The following is a 22,576-nucleotide window of genomic DNA, read 5'->3' as shown; positions in this document are numbered from 1 at the left end:
CACACACACACACACACACACACACACACACACACACACACACCACAAACACACACATGAACCCAAACATTGTATCCCCATCATAGCTTTTAAGAAACAGTTCAAAATGTATCTCTGAACATAACACAAAAAAAGAAAATAATAGATATGTGCACTAGCCACATAAAAAGCGGAGCACTTGTCGGGGTATCAGCATATCCGAAAACATTTTAGCAGCATTATTAAATGAAGTTTGGTCTGAAGAAAAACAATGGGACATAAAATCATAAGTTATTACACTGGTGAATTCCGCAAGACATCAAATGTTCAAATGCGTGTGAAATCTTATGGGACTTAACTGCTAAGGTCATCAGTCCCTAAGCTTACGCACTACTTATCCTAAATTATCCTAAGGATAAACACACACACACATGCCCGAGGGAGGACTCGAACCAGCCGCAAAGTCCATGACTGCAGCGCCTAGGACCGCTCGGCTAATCCTGCGCGGCTGCAAGGCATCATGGTACTATGCGAGAGTATATGCAGAAATAATGGGATGACAATGGGTACCTCGACGATCTGTAACTCCTGTGGGGGTTACAGATGTGGTCGCTTCTTTGGCGTTTCCTTTCACACCTGAGCTACAACTTCACGCAACCCACTCCGGTAGACACTCCCTACCAATTACCAGCAGCCCACTGCAGCGTAAATGTGGACCATAGAGTTAAAGAGGAAGAATGAATGTTAATTCTGACAGGAAAGTTACTACTCCTGTTACGCGAAAACTTGGCACTCATACCGCACTTGAATATGAAGCAGGTGCGTTTAACGATCGACTGAACTGAAATCCTCGTAGGAGAACACTTATCAAAACCACAAAACTGGCCCACCCTGAAGAGAATTTCAGAACCATAGGGACAAGTCGACAGCATGCAAATAAGCGACGTTGTCCGCTGAATAGATTTATTCCAAATCACCAACCAAAGAGAACACCCTGTCCATGAAACAGTGCATAGAATCGATCGCCCGAACGTGCTAGGAGCCGCAGTCGTAATCCATGTGACCGTGTGCTGGTAAACTAAATATTGTTTCGGAAACGGCCTACTCCGAAACAAATATTGCGGGAAATGGGCCAGAAATCATGAAGAATGGCATTAAATGCGAACGTATGATGGACGTGAAGGAAGATCTGTACAGAGATGAAGAGAAGGTTTATAAAGAAATTTGTAGACATTGAGATGTGCAAAAAACGTATGGACGCTTAATGGATTCAGCGAGTGAGCCGAGAGTTATGACGGAAATGTAATTTTCGCAACTGAATAATCTGGTTTCGTCCCCTACATTTCCTGTTAGCTACACACATATCGTCATTTTGTAGGTAATCGAAGCAAATACCGTCAAAGTTCAGGCAATGTTAAAGTTCAGAATCCAAGAAGATGAGTACGAGCATAGTAGATTGATTGTTGGTTCACTTAACGTTGGTTTGGTTCTCCGTGTTGTTGACTGAGAGAGATGAAATATAATGTAAGTTTTGAAGGGAAGCATCTGCATGTGAAATTAAATAATGGAGAGATTTTAACAATTGTTTCACTGCATTCGTGAAATTACGTTAATGTGTTTTTTTTTCGCTCCTAGGAGTGGAGCAGGCTGTTCGATGTCCGGCCCAATAAGAGTTGCGGTTCTGTTCAGCCAATTATCAGACGAATTCATTGTGGGGCGAGCGGGGAGTCGCAGCTCTGAATAAAGGGTTCAAATAGTTCAAATGTGCTCTGAGCACTATGGGACTCAACATCTGGGGTCATCAGTCCCCTAAGAGCGACTTAAACCTAAGTAACCTAAGGACATCACACACATCCATGCCCGAAGCAGGATTCGAACCAGCGCCCGTAGCGGTCGCGCGGTTCCACTGAATAAAGGGAGGGGGCTTACTAATTTCGGCCTACGCCTTATAACCAGCGGGGGCCTCCCGAAAGCATTGGGCAGAGCTGAGGGAGCTGAAGCCACATTAATTTATTTCTGTAATATCATCCTTTGTTGAGGATGATTTTCAGCCAAAATTTAAAGCGATTTGTGGGTTAGCAGTGTGTGTTATTCAACGAGGAATTTGCAGTTGTAAATAATTCCGAGGAATATACTGAACTGCGAGAGAATAATGATGACGAAGATGATCTGAATAATATTAAAAAGAAGACACAGACGTTAGTGGACCTGCCTGCAGCTGAATGGAAATAACTGATAGTAGGATTAAGATGTTACGAAGATCTGTTCTGAAGAGCATCTGTTTTGATCAAAATATGCACTTGTAAAACGAAGGTCAAGGTTGATAAACCATTTTGTAGTAACTATTAGCCTATCTTTGGTCAATATAGAAACAGCCCATAAAGCAGTGAAAAGGATTTTGGACAAACAGATAACTGAACGTTTAGACAGCGAGTATTCTAACATGATCCACACCATAACAGAGAAGGAGGGCACTATATTGCCAGACCTCTGTACGTTGAGTTATGGCACACTGGATTGTCCGCTTCGATGTGCCTGTCCAGCGGTTGCTTGTGCTGGTCACTGTGAGCTCACCTGAAGTGTGGCAGTCTGTCGACAGCGCTGCCACGCTCAAGCTGCAAGAAAACTTGGACGAGGCCGTTAGTCGGTGAAGGACTACCAAGAAGGAACAACGAGGGAGCAGTAGAGACAGGTGCGAGCGGTATGGACAGAAGTGTAAGTTCGTTGGTTCGCAATGGGGGAATGCGGTGGGGCTCCGAGTCTTAGGTTTGCCAGTACACGCACATTGCTCCCTGTTCTGGGTGGGTGGGCTGTGACTGGTGTTCTGGTTGCAGAGGAGGTCGTGACGACAATACACATGTGGATACTACCTGCGGTGTGAGCTCTTCAGTGGAGATGCTGGTGGGTGGTTGACGAAACATCAATTATAGACTCGCTTGCATTTTGGCTGTGTTTCACTCTCAAGCTACGCTAGCAGTTGAAGACTTCTACATTTTTCTGTTTAATATTGTTCTAACGTCGAGATCACTTCAAGGCCTGAGTGAGTTTGGCTGAATTACGATTTAGTTGTTGAATATTTATGTGAATTAGACCCTGGGGTTGTGCTTTTATATCATTGTTACGTTGTGTTTGATTGAGTGATCTTACATCTAATCGATTGACATAATGTGACAAGCGCAGTACCATTACATTCGCACAGTCCTCGAGTGTACTGCCGGTCCATAGTGTCCACGGACACAATATTTATGCGATCAGACGTCGCCATCGTCAGGTGCGCTGACGAACTGAGCTCCTGAGTGCGGGTGGCCGTCTTAAATCCCTTCCCTTCGCGAGGCGTTCTCTCCGCGGTCCGCGCCCGCGCGTCGGCGGTCGGTGAGACGCTGGCGTCGGCGTCTGTGGTGGCGTCGGTGTAATTGCCTCGTCCGTCCTAGTCGCCCTAGCGGAGGGGATTTAAGACGGTTGCCCGCCCTCAGGAGCTCAGTTCGTCAGCGCACCTGACGATGGTGACATGTATGATCGCCGAAATATTGTGCACGTTGGACACTACGGACCAGCAGTACACCCGTGGACTGTTCGAGCAAGAAAGACGCCAGAAGAAACTGAAGAATCACACCATGACGTTGTTTATGTCACAAGGTTATCGCAGCTCAGACTCAATGCGCCCTCTGGCGGGAGAGGTGGGGCAAATAAAAATGACCTGAACCAGTGGGACCGACTGGACGTGAATGTATGCACACATATACGGCAGCACTAGTGGAGGAGGAAAAGACCTATTGTCTTTCAATAGGATGGAGCAACTGCCCATACAGGCGGCAAAACCTTGGAGAGCACATTTACACAATCTCCACGCCTGACATCGTTTTTAACAGATACACTATGGTCGCGGCCCTAGGTGGCCACCCAGGTCACCTGATCTATCAACGTGCGATCACTTTGTGTGCGGAGCGCTCTAGTTTAAGGTGTATCTCAAGAACTCTCATAGTCCTCAAGAACTGCAGCAGGACATTTCGGATGAGACTGCAGCAGTTCCAGCAGTCCATTTTCGATCCTCCTTTAGCAATTTGCTGACCAGGGCCCTAAAGTGCCAAGGGATGAACTGTGGTCACTTTGAACCCCTGCTATAGTCAGGATAGTGCTTTCCTTTCCTCTGCTGTGTTTCTTTGTACTCTGGAACTCTGTTCTCATGGCCACTTGTATTTGCTCCACCTTGTGTATTTAGGCTCCGAGTCGTGACGTAGAGTTTGCTATGTGACGAGTCCCGGAGTGTTGTTGACTGCGGAGTGCGAGAAGCACAGCGCATGAGCAGTGGACACGCCCGGTGTCCTATGGGTCGGACAACATACTTGGCGTTTTGGAACATGTGGCTCGTTAGTCTCGTGTGGGCAGACGTAGCTGAGTATTTAGACTTTTGGTCATTCAATCGTGTGAGCCTCACGTATATGGGTGCTGTGCTTGAAAGAATGATTTTCAACTAGGTATTCTAAGCTGGCGTCTGCCAATTTTAACAGCGCCTATCTGTAGTTCCTGAACTGTTGTTAGGGGAACTGGTCGTAATTTATAAAGTTACTTCACGCATGAATATAAACTTCGTTGCATGCTGACAAGGGAACCTCCCCATCGCACCCCTCTCAGATTTAGTTATAAGTTGGACCAGTGGGTAGGCCTTGAAAAACTGAACACAGATCAAGCGAGAAAACAGGAAGAAGTTGTGCGGAACTATGAAAAAAATAAGTAAATTATACAAACTGAGTAGTCCATGAGCAAAATATGCAACATCAAGGACAGTGTAAGCTGAAGAGCGCCGTGGTCCTGTGGTTAGCGTGAGCAGCTGCGGAACGAGAAGTCCTTGGTTCAAGTTTTCTCTCGAGTGAAAGGTTTAATTTCTTTATTTTCGCAAAGTTAAGATCTGTCCGTTCGTTCATTGACGTCTCTGTTCACTGTGATAAGTTTAGTGTCTGTGTTTTGCGACCACACAGCAAAACCGCGCGATTTGTAGACGAAAGGACGTGCCTCTCCAATGGAAACCGAAAATATTTGCTCGCAAGGTCACAGGTCAATCGATTCCTCCACAGGAAGACACGTCTGATATATTCTACACGACAATGGTGACGGCATGTGCGTCACATGACAGGGATATGTTGTCGACCCACCTAACTTGCACACTTGGCGAATGGGTAAAAAGATTCTTCTACCTTGCCCGATTTAGGTTTTCTTGTGGATGTGATAATCACTCCAAAAAAAGTGATGAAAACATAAGAGTTTGTCACATAAACTGCAACAAATGAATGCAACAGTTTCACAGTCGCACAGTTTTCCCTATGCTCTGTCAAAACATATGTTTTGAACGTTTTCAAATTTTTCCGTGTGTAGACCGTCAAATCCTGCACATGTCCAAGCGAATCTGAACATGTCCTGGAATTTTGGAGAGCGAAGTTGATTATGTGTGAGTGCCTGAACTTTGATAATTGTCTGAAAATAAAAAATTAAACTTTTCACTCGAGGAAAGACCTGAACCAAGGACCCCTCGTTCCGCAGCTGCTTACGCTAACCACGGGACCACGGCGCTCTTGAGCTCGCACTACCCTTGATGTTGCCTATGTTGCGCATGGACTACTCAGTTTGAATATTTTGCTTATTTTTTTCATAGTTCTACACAACGTCTTCCTGTTTTCTCGGTTGAGCTGTGTTTAGTTTTTCAAGGCCTATCCACTGTGCCAACTTATAACTAAATCTGAGAGGGTGCGGTGGGGAGGTTCCCTTGTGAGGAGTGCTACTATTTTAAATCAGTTCTCAGCTAACAGTGGCGACTGATTTGACTAACTACATGTTCTTGTTAAATGTAAGCCTTTTTAAGAGAATTTCTGTCTTATTTAAGCTATTTGTCATGACCAGAGCGGGATATGTGTAACTAATCTTTTAACATGTCGTTGTGTCATGTGTCTAATACTGACAGTTTGAGGGAAGGCTCTGAATAACGATTTATCTGTAAATGACACAGATAATTCTCTTTGAGCTAAAATTCTGGAGAATGTGAACCGAAACCAGTTGGATGTTTAAAACCAGCCAGCTTGGATAAGGCTGTCTGGAACACAAACCTGGAACCACTGAACTTCGTTTAGGGAGACATCGTGTATTGTCAGCTTCTGCAATTGCTACGAATTATAACATGTAACACGGTGGTGTCAACTTAACTATATCGGTACGTGAGAAACAGCATGCTGTAATCGAGTTCCGAATTCTAAAAGTTCGTCCTCACATGGAGAAACGTGTGCTTCAAAATGACAATCCCAGACCACACATCTACAACAATCCGAGGCCTTGTCGTCGATCATCCCCCACACGGCTCCGACTTTCTCAATCCGATTTTCAGCTGTTTCAAAAACTTAGAGAACACCTTCGAGGACTTGTCTTTGACAGTGACGAAGCGGTGCAAGCAGAGGTAAGGCCGTGGCTCCGTCAACTAAGTCAAAATTCTGCGGTGACGTCATTAAGAAACTGATTACTCGTTGGGAGAAATGTTCTTGTCGCCAGAGTGTCTGTATTGAGAAATAAATATGTAGACACGAAGAATAAATGGGTAGAATGTTAATGACGCTTGTTTTATTTAAAAGACTTCAAGAGTTATCACATGAAAAATTCGGAGGCATTGATTTTCAGCACGCCCTCGTAAATGTATGTTGTGTGTATACATTTTGTAGCTATCTGGCTGTATTTTAAAAAGCTCTACCTTTTGCACAGCTTCTTTTGTACTCTCTAGAGATTTGAGTAAATTATTTGTGAGCAATGTTTTTACTGTAGTGTTTTATCTTATTGTAATTGGAACTGAAAGTATGGGTTTTACTATTTGTCTTGTTATTGGAATAAACGTGCAACATTTGTAACTGATAACTTGGTCAGTTGGTCCTCGCCTTGTCTGCTTTTGTCCATTTCCGCCACACTAGTGTTTGCTTTTACGGGACTTGTCTATGTTCCATCATAGCGTATTCCTCTTTTTGAGTGGATTATCTATTTCGTGCTACTATTAGTTAATTAGCAAAACTAAATTTTGCCTCAGGTTTTCCTGCACTAATTTTTTTTCTTGCCCCGACCTTGTTCCCAGCTACTCTACTCCGTCAAAAGTTTCTTCTTGATTACCTTGTGCTCTCTTGTTCCTATAATGTTACATTTAATTAAGGGTCAGCCATTTTCTCAAGTTGGCTTTTTATTTTAGGTATTAAGTTCATGTGTTTTTGTTGCATCTCAGCACAAATAATCTTCCTCTAAGTCTACATCTACATCTACATCCATACTCCGTAAGCAACCTGACGGTGTGTGGCGGAGGGTACTTTGAGTACCTCTATCGGTTCTCCCTTCTATTCCACTCTCGTATTGTTCGTGGAAAGAAAGATTGTCGGTATGCCTCTGTGTGGGCTCTAATCTCTCCGATTTTATCCTCATAGTCTCTTCGCGAGATATACGTAGGAGAGAGCAACATACTGCTTGACTCCACGGTGAAGGTATGTTCTCGAAACTTCAACAAAAGCCCGTGCCAGGCTACTGAGCGTCTCTCTTGCAGAGTCTTCCACTGGAGTTTATCTATCATCTCCGTAACGCTTTCGTGATTACTAAATGATCCTGTAACGAAGTTCGCTGCTCTCCGTTGGACCCTCTCTCTCTCTCTCTTCTGTCAACCCTATCTGGTATGGATCCCACACTGGCGAGCAGTATTCAAGCAGTGGGCGAACAAGTGTACTGTAACCTACTTCCTTTGTTTTCGGATTGCATCTGCTTTACCGACGATTAGTTTTATATGGTCATTCCATTTTAAATCACTCCTAATGCCTACTCCCAGATAATTTATGAAATTAACTGCTTCCAGTTGCTGACCTGCTATATTGTATCTAAACGATAAAGAATCTTTCTTTCTATGTATTCGCAGCACGTTACACTTGTCTACATTGAGATTCAATTGACATTCCCTGCACCATGCGCCAATTCGTTGCAGATACTCCTGCATTTCAGTACAATTTTCCATTTCTGACATGCTCAGATTTGCTAGAATGAGTTATGAATAAATGTTACTGAACTTGACACGTGTTTAAGCCCCCATGCCACTTACCACTTCCAATGTTTCCTGTGCCACATCTACGGGCTGTATTTCGCCTCTAGTGTTGCCATATTTAGGTCTGGGTTTCCCGTCAGTTAGATAACAATTGTGTTGCAATTCGTTATTAACTAGTTGTGTGAGACGCTCGTCGCGACACAGTTAACTTGTACAGGAGTGAAACCATGCATCATTCATTGAGTTGCGAAAAGTGCGTGATGGTCAGTTCGCGTGCTTGCTTTGAGGACGAAACAGGTCAGGGCACTAGCGGTTCCGTACCACAGCCAATAAAGGGGCCTTTTGAAAGTTTTGGTTTCGATAAAAGTGAAGCGAATTTCAAAGGAACATCGAGGAACTTGAAGACTTGCATAACCAAAAACGAATTTTGGCAGTCGTCAGAAGTTTGTGCTGGAAGAGTTTACACAGGTGTCATAACAAGGAAATCCACTTCTGCGTGGCAAAGCAGTTTGCAACAGTAGCAGCTGCCCAGAACAGTGAAGTGACCACGGCCAGCAGTGAAAGCGATTAGGGTAGGTTATTCTTCTCCTCTGCAAAATGTATTCGAGCTGATTGCAGCATATTATAAATCGATTTTTCATTTACTGTTAAAAATGCATTATGAATTTCATTGTCAATTTATTGAGAGCTGTTTTGGGTATTGAATGTTCGTGTGCAGTTTCCCATTTTATCGCCCTCTTCTCGCCACAGCAACTGAACTTGACACTGCAGTACTGGAACGCGAGAGCACAGCTCCCAGTCTTTGTTGATGGCGCGTTGCGACAGTGGCAGCTCCGTCAGAGCCTTACACATACAACAGCTACCGACGCTACTGCTTTATAACTGTTATCTCACAAGCACTAGGGTTATTCATTAGCAATGATATGTGATCAACAGAAGTTCAGGCTTTGCAGCTGTTTTTACTCCGCCGCAGTAGGTAAGGCGGTAAGCTGGCGTTGTTGCCTAACAACAAGTAATAAAAAAAAAAAATTCTCTTGCAAATAGAGAAAGGCTGTATCCTTAAATGGTACAAAGAAAATTGTTCACATAAGTACGGCCAGACTTCTGTGACTCTTCAGAGTTGGCGCTCGCCTCAAAATATTCGAAAAAGCACACCTTCTTTTAAATATTTCCCCACATGTCACTCCCATTTCAAACGACATATAACATTCACACACAAAATAAAATCTGTCGTTTGAAAAATTCCAAGGTACAAAAAATTGATGTTCATTGTGTGTTATAGACGTTGTAGACAGATTAGGAGCTCGAACTTTGGGGTGACTTTCTATGAAGCAGATAACAGGTGCTGCGTGTCGCTTGATGCAAGATGTTGCACAATAACACATCAAAATAATTTGTGTTTTGACACAATATTTTCCTGTTGTTCAATTCGTATTTGTGTGAATATAAACAGTATGTAGTTAAAATCTTCTGGGTTATTAGACCGCGTCATGTTTCTTCTAAGATGATCGACGTTTCGACCCCTCTGCTGGGATCGTCCTCAGGATCTTCTGGTGTCCACTACTGCTAGAACTGAGGGGAGGAGCAATGGACAGTGTGTTCTAGCAGTGGTGGACACCAGAAGATCCTGAGGAAGAGCCCAGCAGAGGGGTCGAAACATCGATCATTTTAGAAGAAACATGACGCGGCCTAAAAACCCAGAAGATTTTAACTTCAATGCCAACGGCCACGAAAACCTGCAGACTGACATAAACAGTATGTGTTATGGTTTGATTTCCTAAATGATTTTTCGACTTATTTAATTGTTTTCGAAAATTTTAACTACATTGCGGACAATAGTTACAAACTTTAAATTTGCAAAAAATATTTGTTTTTGTATTAAGACGTCACCCTAAAGATAATTTGTGAATTATTTCAGAATTTTTCAAATTATTTCCAAGAACTTTATTCTCAGTTATTGAATCTTTAAACATGGTTTGTTCAGTAACTTTCTCAGTTGTAATCATCTTATATTTTCGGTTGAGAAATTCAGAAAGTTTGCCATATTTGATAATATAATCAATAACTAGCTGAGTGTCCGCCCTGGTAGCTGAGTGGTCAGCGTGACAGACTGTCAATCCTAAGAGCCCGGGTTCGATTCCCGGCTGGGTCGGAAATTTTCTCTGCTCAGGGACTGGGTGTTGTGTTGTCCTAATCATCATCATTTCATCCCCATCGACGCGCAGGTCGCCGAAGTGGCGTCAAATCGAAAGACTTGCACCAGGCGAACGGTCTACCCGACGGGAGGCCCTAGCCACACGACATTTCCATTATTACTAGCTGAGTACCGAGCATTGTCCACGTACATATTTATTCTAATCTTCTACTAGTTCACATCATTCACCCTCCCTACGTCTATATATCTCCCACCTCCATTCTCAATCCACCTTCCCCTGCCCCTTCTCTCTGTCCATTTGCTCCTCCCTTCTCTCTGTCCCTTACTCCTCCCCCTCTGCCTATCAGCCGGCCGGTGTGGCCGAGCGGTTCAAGGCGCTTCAGTCTGGAACCGCGTGACCGCTACGGTCACAGGTTCGAATCCTGCCTCGGGAATGGATGTGTGTGATGTCCTTAGGTTAGTTAGGTTTAAGTAGTTCTAAGTTCTAGGGGACTGATGACCTCAAATGTTAAGTCCCAGAGTGCTCAGAGCCATTTGAACCATTTTTTTTCTGTCTATCAGTTCCTTCCCCTCTGTCCATTTCCTCTTTCCTCTCTCTCTACCCATCTACTGCTCCCTCCACTCATCGTCCATCTCCTTCACCCGCTGTCTCTGTCCATTACTATAATTCCCATCTTTCTATTCATCCTCTCTCTTCCCTCGCTATGCCCTTCGCCGCCTCTCCAGTTCTCTCTCTCTCTGCCCATCTCTTCTTCTTCCCCCTCTCTATCCATCTTCTCCCCTTTCCTTTCTCCATCCATCTCCTCTTTTCCTTTTTTGCCTTTGTCAACATCCTCCTCCCCCTTTCTGTAGCCATCTCCTCCCATCCCTTTTCTTTCCATATTACCACTACAGTTCGAATACGAGGTTGCTAGTTCTTACCCCCACAGTATTTCTTTCCAGATATCAAGTGGTATGTAGGCCTATACTTTTATGGCACTTGCCATTGTTTATCATAACGATCGGCCGGATATACTGCAAGTGGTTCCTTGATATAGGTTCATTAATTTTCGCAATTATCCGTCACATGGAATCACATGATTCATGGTCTCAAACTCAAGGTGAATGATTCCCAATACAGCTTCTAGCACCACCAATCACCAGCCCACATCATTGACATAACAGGCAGTCTGCATTTTTCACATTTGGTTAACGGTGAGTGATTCTTAAAAGCATCAGTACTTTTAGTAGGTTGCTATCATTTACTGTTACAGAACCCACGGACGTTACACAAGGCGACGAATATTAAAGATTTTTACACATTTTAGCCATAAATTGTAATGGCTGTAATTATTTTCTACACTAAGTCTTATCACCCCAAGTGTTTGACATTCACCCACTGGAGCTTACGCCAGTTTTACTGTTGACAACAGCCTGAAATGGATTGCCATTTTCGATTTACAGCTGAACTATGGGACGCGGTAGCTTCCCGACTGGTTAAGCTCCAACCATGAGAGTAATGTTTTTAAATTTTTTCACAGTTTTCCAGTTATGCACTTTCGACAAATAATTTTAGAAATTTTTATAAAACGATTCTTTTCCCTTTTTGCAAAATTATATTCTAAAAAATTGCATTTTAATTAACAGTCCATCACCCGAGATTGCACATGTAATTGTGCGAAACGGGTAGTATTCGCAATAAAGGACTACACAACAGCTAAAGTGGCTTGAAGGATCTTCATTTACTGCAAATCCCATGAGTTTATAAGAACTTTTTAGTAAAATAAGAACACTTTGAACATTCTTAAATATTAACAGTGCACGAAGTTTGTTTCCAGTCGGTCCAAGGGATTAGGAGAAGATTTTTACCCTTGGCTTTATCCACGTACACACTTCTCATATATTTAATACATTTCACACATATTTGTACACATAGTTCAACTTTATCTCTAGCGAATTTCGCCCTGCAGTTCAATGTTAATGACGTCATATCTCCTGAACTATGTGTCGTACAATGGTATAAATTCACAGGTATATTTATTGGTATATGTGAATACTGTCTGCAAAATGTGTCGCGAGTACAGTTACTAGTAGATAAGAAATAAATTAGAACGTCAAACCAAATGCGCCAGTTTTACTGCATAAACAGCGAAAATATAGTGAGCGATAAACTTTTCTCCTTTCATCATTTTGTGTGGGCTGTCAGCGAGAAAAGTCTTAGAAAAGATGGAAACTAAGTGTAAAGTGTGAGAAACCATTAAGTTCTCTTGTTCTCAAATACTGGGCTAATATAGCCTGGGTAACGTTTGTGCCGTGTGTTACACTGCCTCAAAAGATATGCGCAGTTTATCACTTTAATATTTGACTTATTGTATTAAACCTTTAATACAAATTGACCCTCTTAACCAGTAGGCGATGATAGAATTTGGAATTTCTTAAATTTAGTCAATAATTATGTGAAATATTTAAAATAAACTTCTTTTTTCACTGGAAGCCGTTAGGTAGACGACTCTTAAGTGGGTGATGAGTTTAGCCGTTTACTGATAGACATGATGATACACGAAGTCAGCCGGCCGGAGTGGCCGTGCGGTTCTGGGCGCTGCAGTCTGGAGCCGAGCGACCGCTCCGGTCGCAGGTTCGCATCCTGCCTCGGGCATGGATGTGTGTGATGTCCTTAGGTTAGTTAGGTTTAAGTAGTTCTAAGTTCTAGGCGACTGGTGACCTCAGAAGTTAAGTCGCATAGTGCTCAGAGCCATTTGAACCATTTGAACACGAAGTCAATATTCAGGGATATGACGGGAACCATCATTCGAAGTTAAGAAGTATAGGAAATACACTCTAAAAACATGTTCAGATGTGTCTCACAATAGCGAAGATTCACAAGTGTTCACAGCTCTTAAAGTATGGACTTAAGGTCCCATGTTTACTTACTGTACTTTTTTCTTTTTTTTTTGGACCACACCACACATCTCTCAAAATATGGAAAGCAAAGAGGTAGCAGTTGGAGAAATTTGGTTCACAATATGAATGATGAATAAGTGCTCGTAGCTGTTAACATTTGCATTTTAGATCTCATGTTTACCAGATTTCTTTGCTTCGAATGATCGTTCCTGTCGTACCCACGAATATTGACATTCCTTCTGCGTCTCCTTGCACATGATGTTAATTGGAGCGGAGGGATGGTATCTCTCCAGGTTCACTGGGGGGCAGTTCTCTGTCATAAATAAAATTTGCCACTTTAGCAAAGCGATTATACGCATTTCGTAGCTACTAGCCAGGTTGAGCACAGTATTTTCCATCTGTATGTGGTCAGATCCGCTACACTTGAACGCTTGAACGAGTCGACACATTCCCCACTAAACACTCGTTACAGTAAATTTTCATGTCACGAATGGGCCTGCGAAACTATTTTGAGTGACGTAACTGAAATGCATTACGTTCAAAATGGTTCAAATGGCTCTAAGCACTATGGGACTTAACATCTGAGGTCATCAGTCCCCTAGAACGTAGAACTACTTAAACCTAACTAACCATAGGACATCACATACATCCATGCCCGAGGCAGGATTCGAACCTGCGACCGTAGCAGCAGCGCGGTTCCGGACTGAAGGACTTAGAACCGCTCGGCCACAGCGGCCGGCAATGTAATACGTGAAGAATTGATTTCTTACGTCCGGAAGGACTTTTGAACAGACATATCTAGTGTTTCAGTGACATGCAACTGTGCCTTAGTTACAGACAGTTGCCTCTGGGTATTTAAATTCATTGCATGCTGCGCTGTATGTCACATGCAATACGTAGCGCCTGATAAGCGGAACTTTACTTTGCGGAGAATCCACTTTGTGCTGCGAAACATCTACTTAACTTACCTGACAATAACTTGCATTAGTCGGCCGGGGTGGCCGAGCGGTTCTAGGCGCTACAGTGTGGAACCGCGAGACCGCTACGGTTGCAGGTTCGAATCCTGCCTCGGGCATGGATGTGTGTGATGTTAGGTTAGTTATGCTTAAGTAGTTCTAAGTTCTAGGGGACTGATGACCTCAGAAGTTAAGTCCCATAGTGCTCAGAGCCATTTGAACCATTAACTTGCATTAGTATGGCTGTGCTAAGGAACGATCAGAGAAGTAGCTCTCAAATTCCAAAACGAGCAAGGTTACATTTCTCTTAAAAAATTCTTGGTTTAATTTTGCAAAGAACTCGTCAGCTTATTGGTATTTTTGAAACAATACAATGTATCCCTGAAAGTGTTATTAATAATTAAGAATTATGGCAAAAATAAGAATGTATCAGACCACCATCAAACCAATAGTCTGCTACGCAAGTAAGACATGGACCCTGACAAAGAAAACAGAGAAAAAAACTCATCGCTTTTGAGATTAAAGTACTGAGAAAAATATATGGACCAGTGAAAGAAAATGAACAGTGGAGAATAAGGAAAAACTGAGAACTCAGATAATTATACACACTGCCTGACGTCGTAGTGAGTGTGGAAATTAAGAGACTAAGATGGTACGGACATGTGAGAAGGAGAGTGGAGAATACGGTAATAAAGGCTGTGATTAGTGGGGAAGCGGAAGGAAAGAGACCACTGGGACGGCCGAGAATGAGATGGAAGGACAATACCATGGGATACATGCAGATACTGGGTCTGGGAGATGAAGATGCAGATGACAGGAAAGTGTGGAAGGCTGGACTGAGTGAGGCCAAGGTCTGGCTGCGGTTTGTGTGGCCAGTATAAGTAAGTGAAGTCGATTCCAGTTCTAATTCTCTTCGAGTTGTGCAACAACTAGTTATATTTCAGCATAGTAGCTCAGGTATGAGCATGTCGGCAACTGGTAGCAGGTAATAAGTTTTGGGCTATTTACTAGTTGCCAACGAAAGTGTGCCATTGGTCCTCATTGAGAAGATCGAAAAATAGTGTGTGTTTACAAACGTTAGCGAAACCACAATGAGCTATCAGAATGAAAGTCTTCCGACAACGTCCCATAGTGTTCCAAACATAACTCAAGACATCTTGTCCAGGGACAGAGCGCAGTAATTCCTTCTTCAGTGATTGTGCAAAAAAAAAAATGGTTCAAATGGCTCTGAGCACTATGGGACTTAACATCTTAGGTCATCAGTCCCCTAGAACTTAGAACTACTTAAACCTAACTAACCTAAGGACATCACACACATCCATGCCCGAGGCAGGATTCGAACCTGCGACCGTAGCAGTCTCGCGGTTCCGGACTGCAGCGCCTAGAACCGCACGGCCACAGCGGCCGGCAGTGATTGTGCAGTGGCTGTTATTGTATAGGACAGAGCACAGCTTATTCGGGTGCTTATGTGGACTGGTTCATAGTTCCCCGTAAGCGGAATCGTCTTATTGTTATCTCATAAAACTCAGTTTCTTCAGGTTGTCCTCAGACGTAAAAACAGCAGTGTTCAAGCATTTCAGTTTCTTCCAATTTGTTAATTTCTGCTGAAGTGTTAGAGATGGAGATTCAGGAGTAGACATCCACATTGTGACGTGTCTTGTTATGGCCCATTAGGTCTATAGGGCATTGTGGATGATTCGCAGGTCTATTCAGAGCACGAGATTCTGTTCTTTTACACACTTTCGCTATCCATCTTGTGGGTGTGTACCATCGAGCAATAATTTTGTTCCCTTATTCTTTACAACCACCTTTTAACATGTGCATAGAGTCAATAAAGGTTTGTGATGGTACGGATTTCAAATACCAGGTAGCCATTGTGTAGGTTTCAATAACGGGGCAACAAAAGAGAAGCTGAAGTTGTTAATATAGCTGTTTGAGGTTACAATTTGATAGGTATGAGTTATTCTAGGATGTTATTTCGGCTTATCTGTCCCTTGTGAACGTGTGATCCAGCGGAACTGACAGATATGCAGGAGTAAAGCAGTGTTACGACCATTTGTCGCTACACATCACAAGCAGTGTGCCTATAAGGTTATTGGTTTCGAAGATGAAGGACACATACCCAGATTTTCATACAATTCGGCACAAGCCGGTTCTTCTGGCAAGTCACCAACATACCATTATGAGCTCTTTTACGCAGGCTTTCTGTGGTTTGAAGGCAGTGGCATTTGATGGCCAAGGCCAAGTCTCGGGCGCAAAACTAGTGTCTGATCGTTTGTCCAGATGTTTATTAGGATCTTCTATAACACTGTGAGATTTGGCAGTGATAGTTACAAATACTAACCTCTCTCACGGCCGGTGTACTTGTTCCTGGAAGCATAAGAATCGATTAATAGGAGATAGTGGTTGCAACACAAGGTGAATGTGTGCGGTCAGTTATTTATGAGCATTTTTTGAAAACCGCATGGTGATGAGAGATATGGATGACGAGATAATTGAGTTCAAAAAAATCACTGAACTCAGAATTCGCGATAGTGCACGGAGGTTAGAGCCGACCATTGCCGAATGGTGGGGCGGCAGAGCTCCAAGAACGCCAAGGTATCACGCCTATGTTTAGAGCGTGTCGTCGGGAAGTTTCGTGGAAGACGGTATAAGAACACCAAGGGCGAAAACCAAAAGACAAAATATCTGAGGGCAGACATCCCTTACCAACAAGATCGTCGCTGTGTGCAAGGCATGGACGACGAGAGAAAAAATACTCCATCCGAATAATACATTTTAGGAAAGCTATAGTGAATGGAGATTTGTTTAAGAGATTGTTCCAGAAGAATTCGCACCAGAGGAACTAACGTAGGACGTTACGATTTTAGAAGAATTCCCACCAGAGGAACCAATGTAGGCCGTTACGATTTTGATATGGAAGTTATGGTAAAGTGGCTTGTCTAAGGTTACTGGGTGACGGATCATTGTTTAGGGAAAGATGTCTCAGGGCTTGGGTGATGTAGGACGTATGTCAAACGGCAGCCCGCGTTAGTTACATTGTAAGCTTTGTATTTCATCATTTGGTGTTCCTTAAGTGTGAATATGTACTGCCACGTAGGCAGTGATGAATCAAATTATTTTCGCTGGAGACAATGTCTACAGACTTAGTCAGAGATAGGTTAATTGAGAAAAGCTTATGGTACATCATATGTCATTATTCGGTCATAAGTAAGTAAGTTGGAGTGATGTTCATTATTTAGCTGTGTGCCATCTCGGTGTTGCATAGAATGTTACTGATGGTATTCCGGTCGCAACTGTGGGGTTAACGTCTTTTGTGTCTGGGAGAAACCGCTTGACTTATTGCTGGTATGAATCAAAACCAACCTGGGTCTTCATGTCTAGGTCCAACGTGACAGAGCAGCAAGGTAATTGTAAAGAGACGTCAGAGTAGCTAATTTGATTGCGCAGAATTATCTTATCAATCAGAATAAGTTTCCATAGCGCAAGGTGCTTCCATTCTGTTGAGGCTATTGTCAGCTTTGCTTAAATGTTGTGACGTACGAGTATGTTGCGACAGGGCGGAAAACGAGTGTGGTTGAAGAGTTCACACGAATTTGCATATACAAATGTTCGTTAAAAATTTTAGTGCGAATTTTGACTCTTACGTAAGTCTCAGGGGATGATTTCCACACTTGGTGCATTAATACACTGTTCCACACCCGGGCATTAGTTATAGTTTTTGAATTATTATTCACTCAGACATGAGTACACTTTGTGCTAGGGAACAAAAATTAGGCGATTATTATAGCAAAATCATTTTTCACGACACAGTTCAATTACATTTTTATCATCACTATTTATTGGCGTCGTCCTTTTCTGTCACAAAATGAAATTAGTGCTCTTGAGATGGTTTACAGTCTTACTTTAATAATAGTTTGACTCCGAGCCCTGCCGGCCGGAGTGGCCGTGCGGTTCTACGCGCTACAGTCTGGAACCGCGAGACCGCTACGGTCACACGTTCGAATCCTGCCTCGGGCATGGATGTGTGTGATGTCCTTAGGTTAGTTAGGTTTAAGTAATTCTAAGTTGTAGGGGACTGATGATCTCAGAAGTTAAGTCACATAGTGCTCAGAGGCATTTGAACCATTTGACCTCTGACCCCACAATAGCAGTAATGTAGGCTGGTGTAATCTGAAGTTACTCAATCATCTCGAACAGAACCACAAGTCCCACTGTCCTCTTTATTCTAGCAGTTTTGGCACGAAATCACAGATCGCCACATGTTCAGTTACACCGATGTATACCTAGAAATTCGTACTCACACAAATAATCGTAGCACTTCCGGTTCACCAAATATGTGCTTGCACACTTTCATTATTAAACAATACTCTGTTTCGAAATAAATGGGCGCGAAAAATTCTTACTCAACGACAACATGGGCCACCCACAAGTGGGGCTCACTCGCCACCCACCGGCCAACCCCGCCACCCACACGCTCACTGACTGCCGAACCACTGAGTGACGACTGACCAACGACGGCCCAACGACTGCCCCCCAGCCAAGATGGCCGCTCGCTTATATAGGCTCGGATGTCTACGCCCCCTGGCTATGCAAGTACCAATCTCACCAGTAAAGGTTACAAATTTTGGCACACACATCCCTCAACAGAAATAAGTACACCATCGGAACTGGGCTAAAAAGTACATCTTATGTAATATGTTACATTAATTTCTAGGATTATTCTATCGCCCGTAAATCAAGTTTTAGTTTTTGCAAAATTTCGCCACTAAGCGCAAATTTATTTGTTTACATCTATGCTGCAAACTTTTAACGTAGAACTGCTTGTAGCACTCTTTTTAGACGTAATCTATAGCGATCTACACTTTGCACTGCTCAAAATCTCCAGATCTATAATAATTAATTAATTATAGGCGATAAATGTTAATAATAATTTGCAAAGAATGAAAACTATTGCAAGTTAAGTGTTTAGTATAACTTAACTAGTTTAAAATACGTGTGATGCCACCGAAAATATTATACAGTGCCGTTCTTTACATAATGAATTTTCTATTGAATTTTATAAACAATTTCCCATCAGACTTCGTTTATTGCTCTTTTCGAGCTTAATTATTTATTAATCTTAACATATGACTACGGCACTCGATCCGCTATGACGAGACGTTTTTAATGAGCGCTCGCTCATCCCTGTAAGCTGTTATCTACTGTTGTTATTAATTTTTCACTATTCGTGATATTAAACAATTTTCAAGTTACTATAACTTTTGCGTCTCTTGGCTTAAAATAAAGATCGATATTTCGGAAAGTGCATACTGCTGACCACAATCCACTGCCGCATCGCTCTTCACCGTAAGTCACATACACTCCTGGAAATGGAAAAAAGAACACATTGACACCGGTGTGTCAGACCCACCATACTTGCTCCGGACACTGCGAGAGGGCTGTACAAGCAATGATCACACGCACGGCACAGCGGACACACCAGGAACCGCGGTGTTGGCCGTCGAATGCCGCTAGCTGCGCAGCATTTGTGCACCGCCGCCGTCAGTGTCAGCGAGTTTGCCGTGGCATACGGAGCTCCATCGCAGTCTTTAACACTGGTAGCATGCCGCGACAGCGTGGACGCGAACCGTATGTGCAGTTGACGGACTTTGAGCGAGGGCGTATAGTGGGCATGCGGGAGGCCGGGTGGACGTACCGCCGAATTGCTCAACACGTGGGGCGTGAGGTCTCCACAGTACATCGATGCTGTCGCCAGTGGTCGGCGGTAGGTGCACGTGCCCGTCGACCTGGGACCGGACCGCAGCGATGCACGGATGCACGCCAAGACCGTAGGATCCTACGCAGTGCCGTAGGGGACCGCACCGCCACTTCCCAGCAAATTAGGGACACTGTTGCTCCTGGGGTATCGGCGAGGACCATTCGCAACCGTCTCCATGAAGCTGGGCTACGGTCCCGCACACCGTTAGGCCGTCTTCCGCTCACGCCCCAACATCGTGCAGCCCGCCTCCAGTGGTGTCGCGACAGGCGTGAATGGAGGGACGAATGGAGACGTGTCGTCTTCAGCGATGAGAGTCGCTTCTGCCTTGGTGCCAATGATGGTCGTATGCGTGTTTGGCGCCGTGCAGGTGAGCGCCACAATCAGGACTGCATACGACCGAGGCACACAGGGCCAACACCCGGCATCATGGTGTGGGGAGCGATCTCCTACACTGGCCGTACACCACTGGTGATCGTCGAGGGGATACTGAATAGTGCACGGTACATCCAAACCGTCATCGAACCCATCGTTCTACCATTCCTAGACCGGCAAGGGAACGTGCTGTTCCAACAGGACAATGCACGTCCGCATGTATCCCGTGCCACCAAACGTGCTCTAGAAGGTGTAAGTCAACTATCCTGGCCAGCAAGATCTCCGGATCTGTCCCCCATTGAGCATGTTTGGGACTGGATGAAGCGCCGTCTCACGCGGTCTGCACGTCCAGCACGAACGCTGGTCCAACTGAGGCGCCAGGTGGAAATGGCATGGCAAGCCGTTCCACAGGACTACATCCAGCATCTCTACGATCGTCTCCATGGGAGAATAGCAGCCTGCATTGCTGCGAAAGGTGGATATACACTGTACTAGTGCCGACATTGTGCATGCTCTGTTGCCTGTGTCTATGTGCCTGTGGTCCTGTCAGTATGATCATGTGATGTATCTGACCCCAGGAATGTGTCAATAAAGTTTCCCCTTCCTGGGACAATGAATTCATGGTGTTCTTATTTCAATTTCCAGGAGTGTAGTTTTCGCGTAATGTGCGAAAAACCAAACAATGCCCCATGCTGCGGGCCACGTGGCCGCCCGGCGGCGGAGACATCCCACCGACATGATGCAAATCTGGCGTGGGCGCGCCATACGCATCCATGAATGGCGCACCATGTCGCGCGCTCGCTCTCCACAAAGCAATCCTTGCACACAAGACCTATTCATCTAGTAACGAGGGTTTGTACCGTGACAATACCTCCACTTGCCAGTCGTGCTAAATTAGTCATAGAATGTTAACAGTATACTTGCCAATCTAGTCGGCGGTGGCATCACCCTAAACTAAGTAAAATTCGCTATGTATTTTGGGCCCAACAAAAAGAAATTTGTAATATAGCTGTAAATAACCCCAATTCAAAAGAATCTATTTCCGTAACTGTGATTCTAAATTCGTGTCTTCTATGTGTGTGTGTGTATAGTACAACAGGTCTCGCAAAGCAAAACAAACATAAACAAATTTAACAAAATCACAATAATTTTAATCAATTTTTGACACTTTGTCAGACCAGAAAAAACTTCCCTATTTTGTGCAGTAAATTATGCACATCACATTGTTTCCTATCAATCTATTCACTTTGGAACACGTCTCATTTATCAATTTGTTTCACAAGCACTATCACTTCTCAATGCCTAAAATGTCTTCCAGGGATGCCCCCAGACTAGATGTAGTGTCACAGATCTCTACTCTGGAGCTATTTCCTGTCCTCCTACTGGCCAGTTTATGGAGCACTACCAGTGAACTCACAAAATCCCCAATGAAAATCTTATATACACGAAAGTTTTCCCCGTTTACTAAAGAGTGGTCCAGCCTAGACCCATCCTCATGCAATCCAGTGCCGACACAGCTAAGACAGAATTTCAGGGCAAACCAACACTAAGAAACAGGCTAGAGCAACAGCTGGGTAGTTGTGCCCAACAATCTGTTCAATACTAGATTGGAAATGCCCACGTTATTGAGGCAGTACTGCTTGGTGACAAAGCCTCCTTAATCAAAATGATACTGATAATGTGGCAGGAATAAAACAGACTTTAAATAATATCTTACTGTTGTCATGGCTTGACAGCAGAAACTAAAAAAAAAAAACAACTTTACTTGATTATTACAGACCATGAATTAAATTGTAGGGTTTGGCAATGTTTCCTCAAAAAATGACTTAATCTACTTTTAAAAATCTCCATTAAATTCAGCTATAAACATTGTTAAAATTATCCTCTATTCATATCATCTAGCCCTGACTGAGATTAAAAGCAGCAAAATGAACTAACTTGCTGCGTTGCTTACCCTAATATTCAGTCCACCAACTTGATCCCCACGCACCAAAGGAAGTTTGGTGTGTCTACATACAGAATCCAATGCAAAATATGTTAAAGTTAATAATTACGCGCCCAAATTTCTCAAACAACATAAAACCTTGTGCTGGACTCCCCCCCCCCCCCCACATGTGCCAAAAATTAAGCAGATTATACATATAAGCCCAACAGTTATTCACATACCACAGCACATAATGTTTACTTCTCCAAAAATTCTTATTGCTAACATACCTAAGATCTCTTCAAGTATTCTGATCACCACTGTTGGGTTACAGTACTCACTCCTGCATTTTTCAATCAACCCCAAACCTCCATGCATTTTATTTCTGACCTAACAGCATCTTTGTCTGTTATGGCAATAGGACATGGCCTAACCTGAATAGGCTCATGAGGCTTCATCCTGAGTATATATTGAAAATTTACCACTCTCCCAGGTCTCTCTGAGAACA

General features: G+C 43.5%; 1 protein-coding gene across 1 annotated transcript in view; it reads left to right on the top strand.

Annotated features, from left to right (window-relative positions):
• The first annotated feature begins 2,483 nt into the window (after positions 1-2,483).
• The window catches only part of LOC124712369, a 136,741-nt gene continuing 116,648 nt past the window's right edge, over positions 2,484-22,576 (top strand). Inside the window, exon 1 of the mRNA XM_047242665.1 lies at positions 2,484-2,618. Within this exon, the coding sequence (XP_047098621.1) occupies positions 2,484-2,618 (135 nt within the window). The remainder of the gene's footprint in view (positions 2,619-22,576) is intronic.

Source organism: Schistocerca piceifrons, chromosome 8 (genome assembly GCF_021461385.2).
Source record: "Schistocerca piceifrons isolate TAMUIC-IGC-003096 chromosome 8, iqSchPice1.1, whole genome shotgun sequence".
Classification (NCBI taxonomy): domain Eukaryota; kingdom Metazoa; phylum Arthropoda; class Insecta; order Orthoptera; family Acrididae; genus Schistocerca; species Schistocerca piceifrons.
The sequence above is the reverse complement of the archived record's forward strand: the minus strand, read 5'-3'. Positions and strand labels throughout refer to the sequence as shown.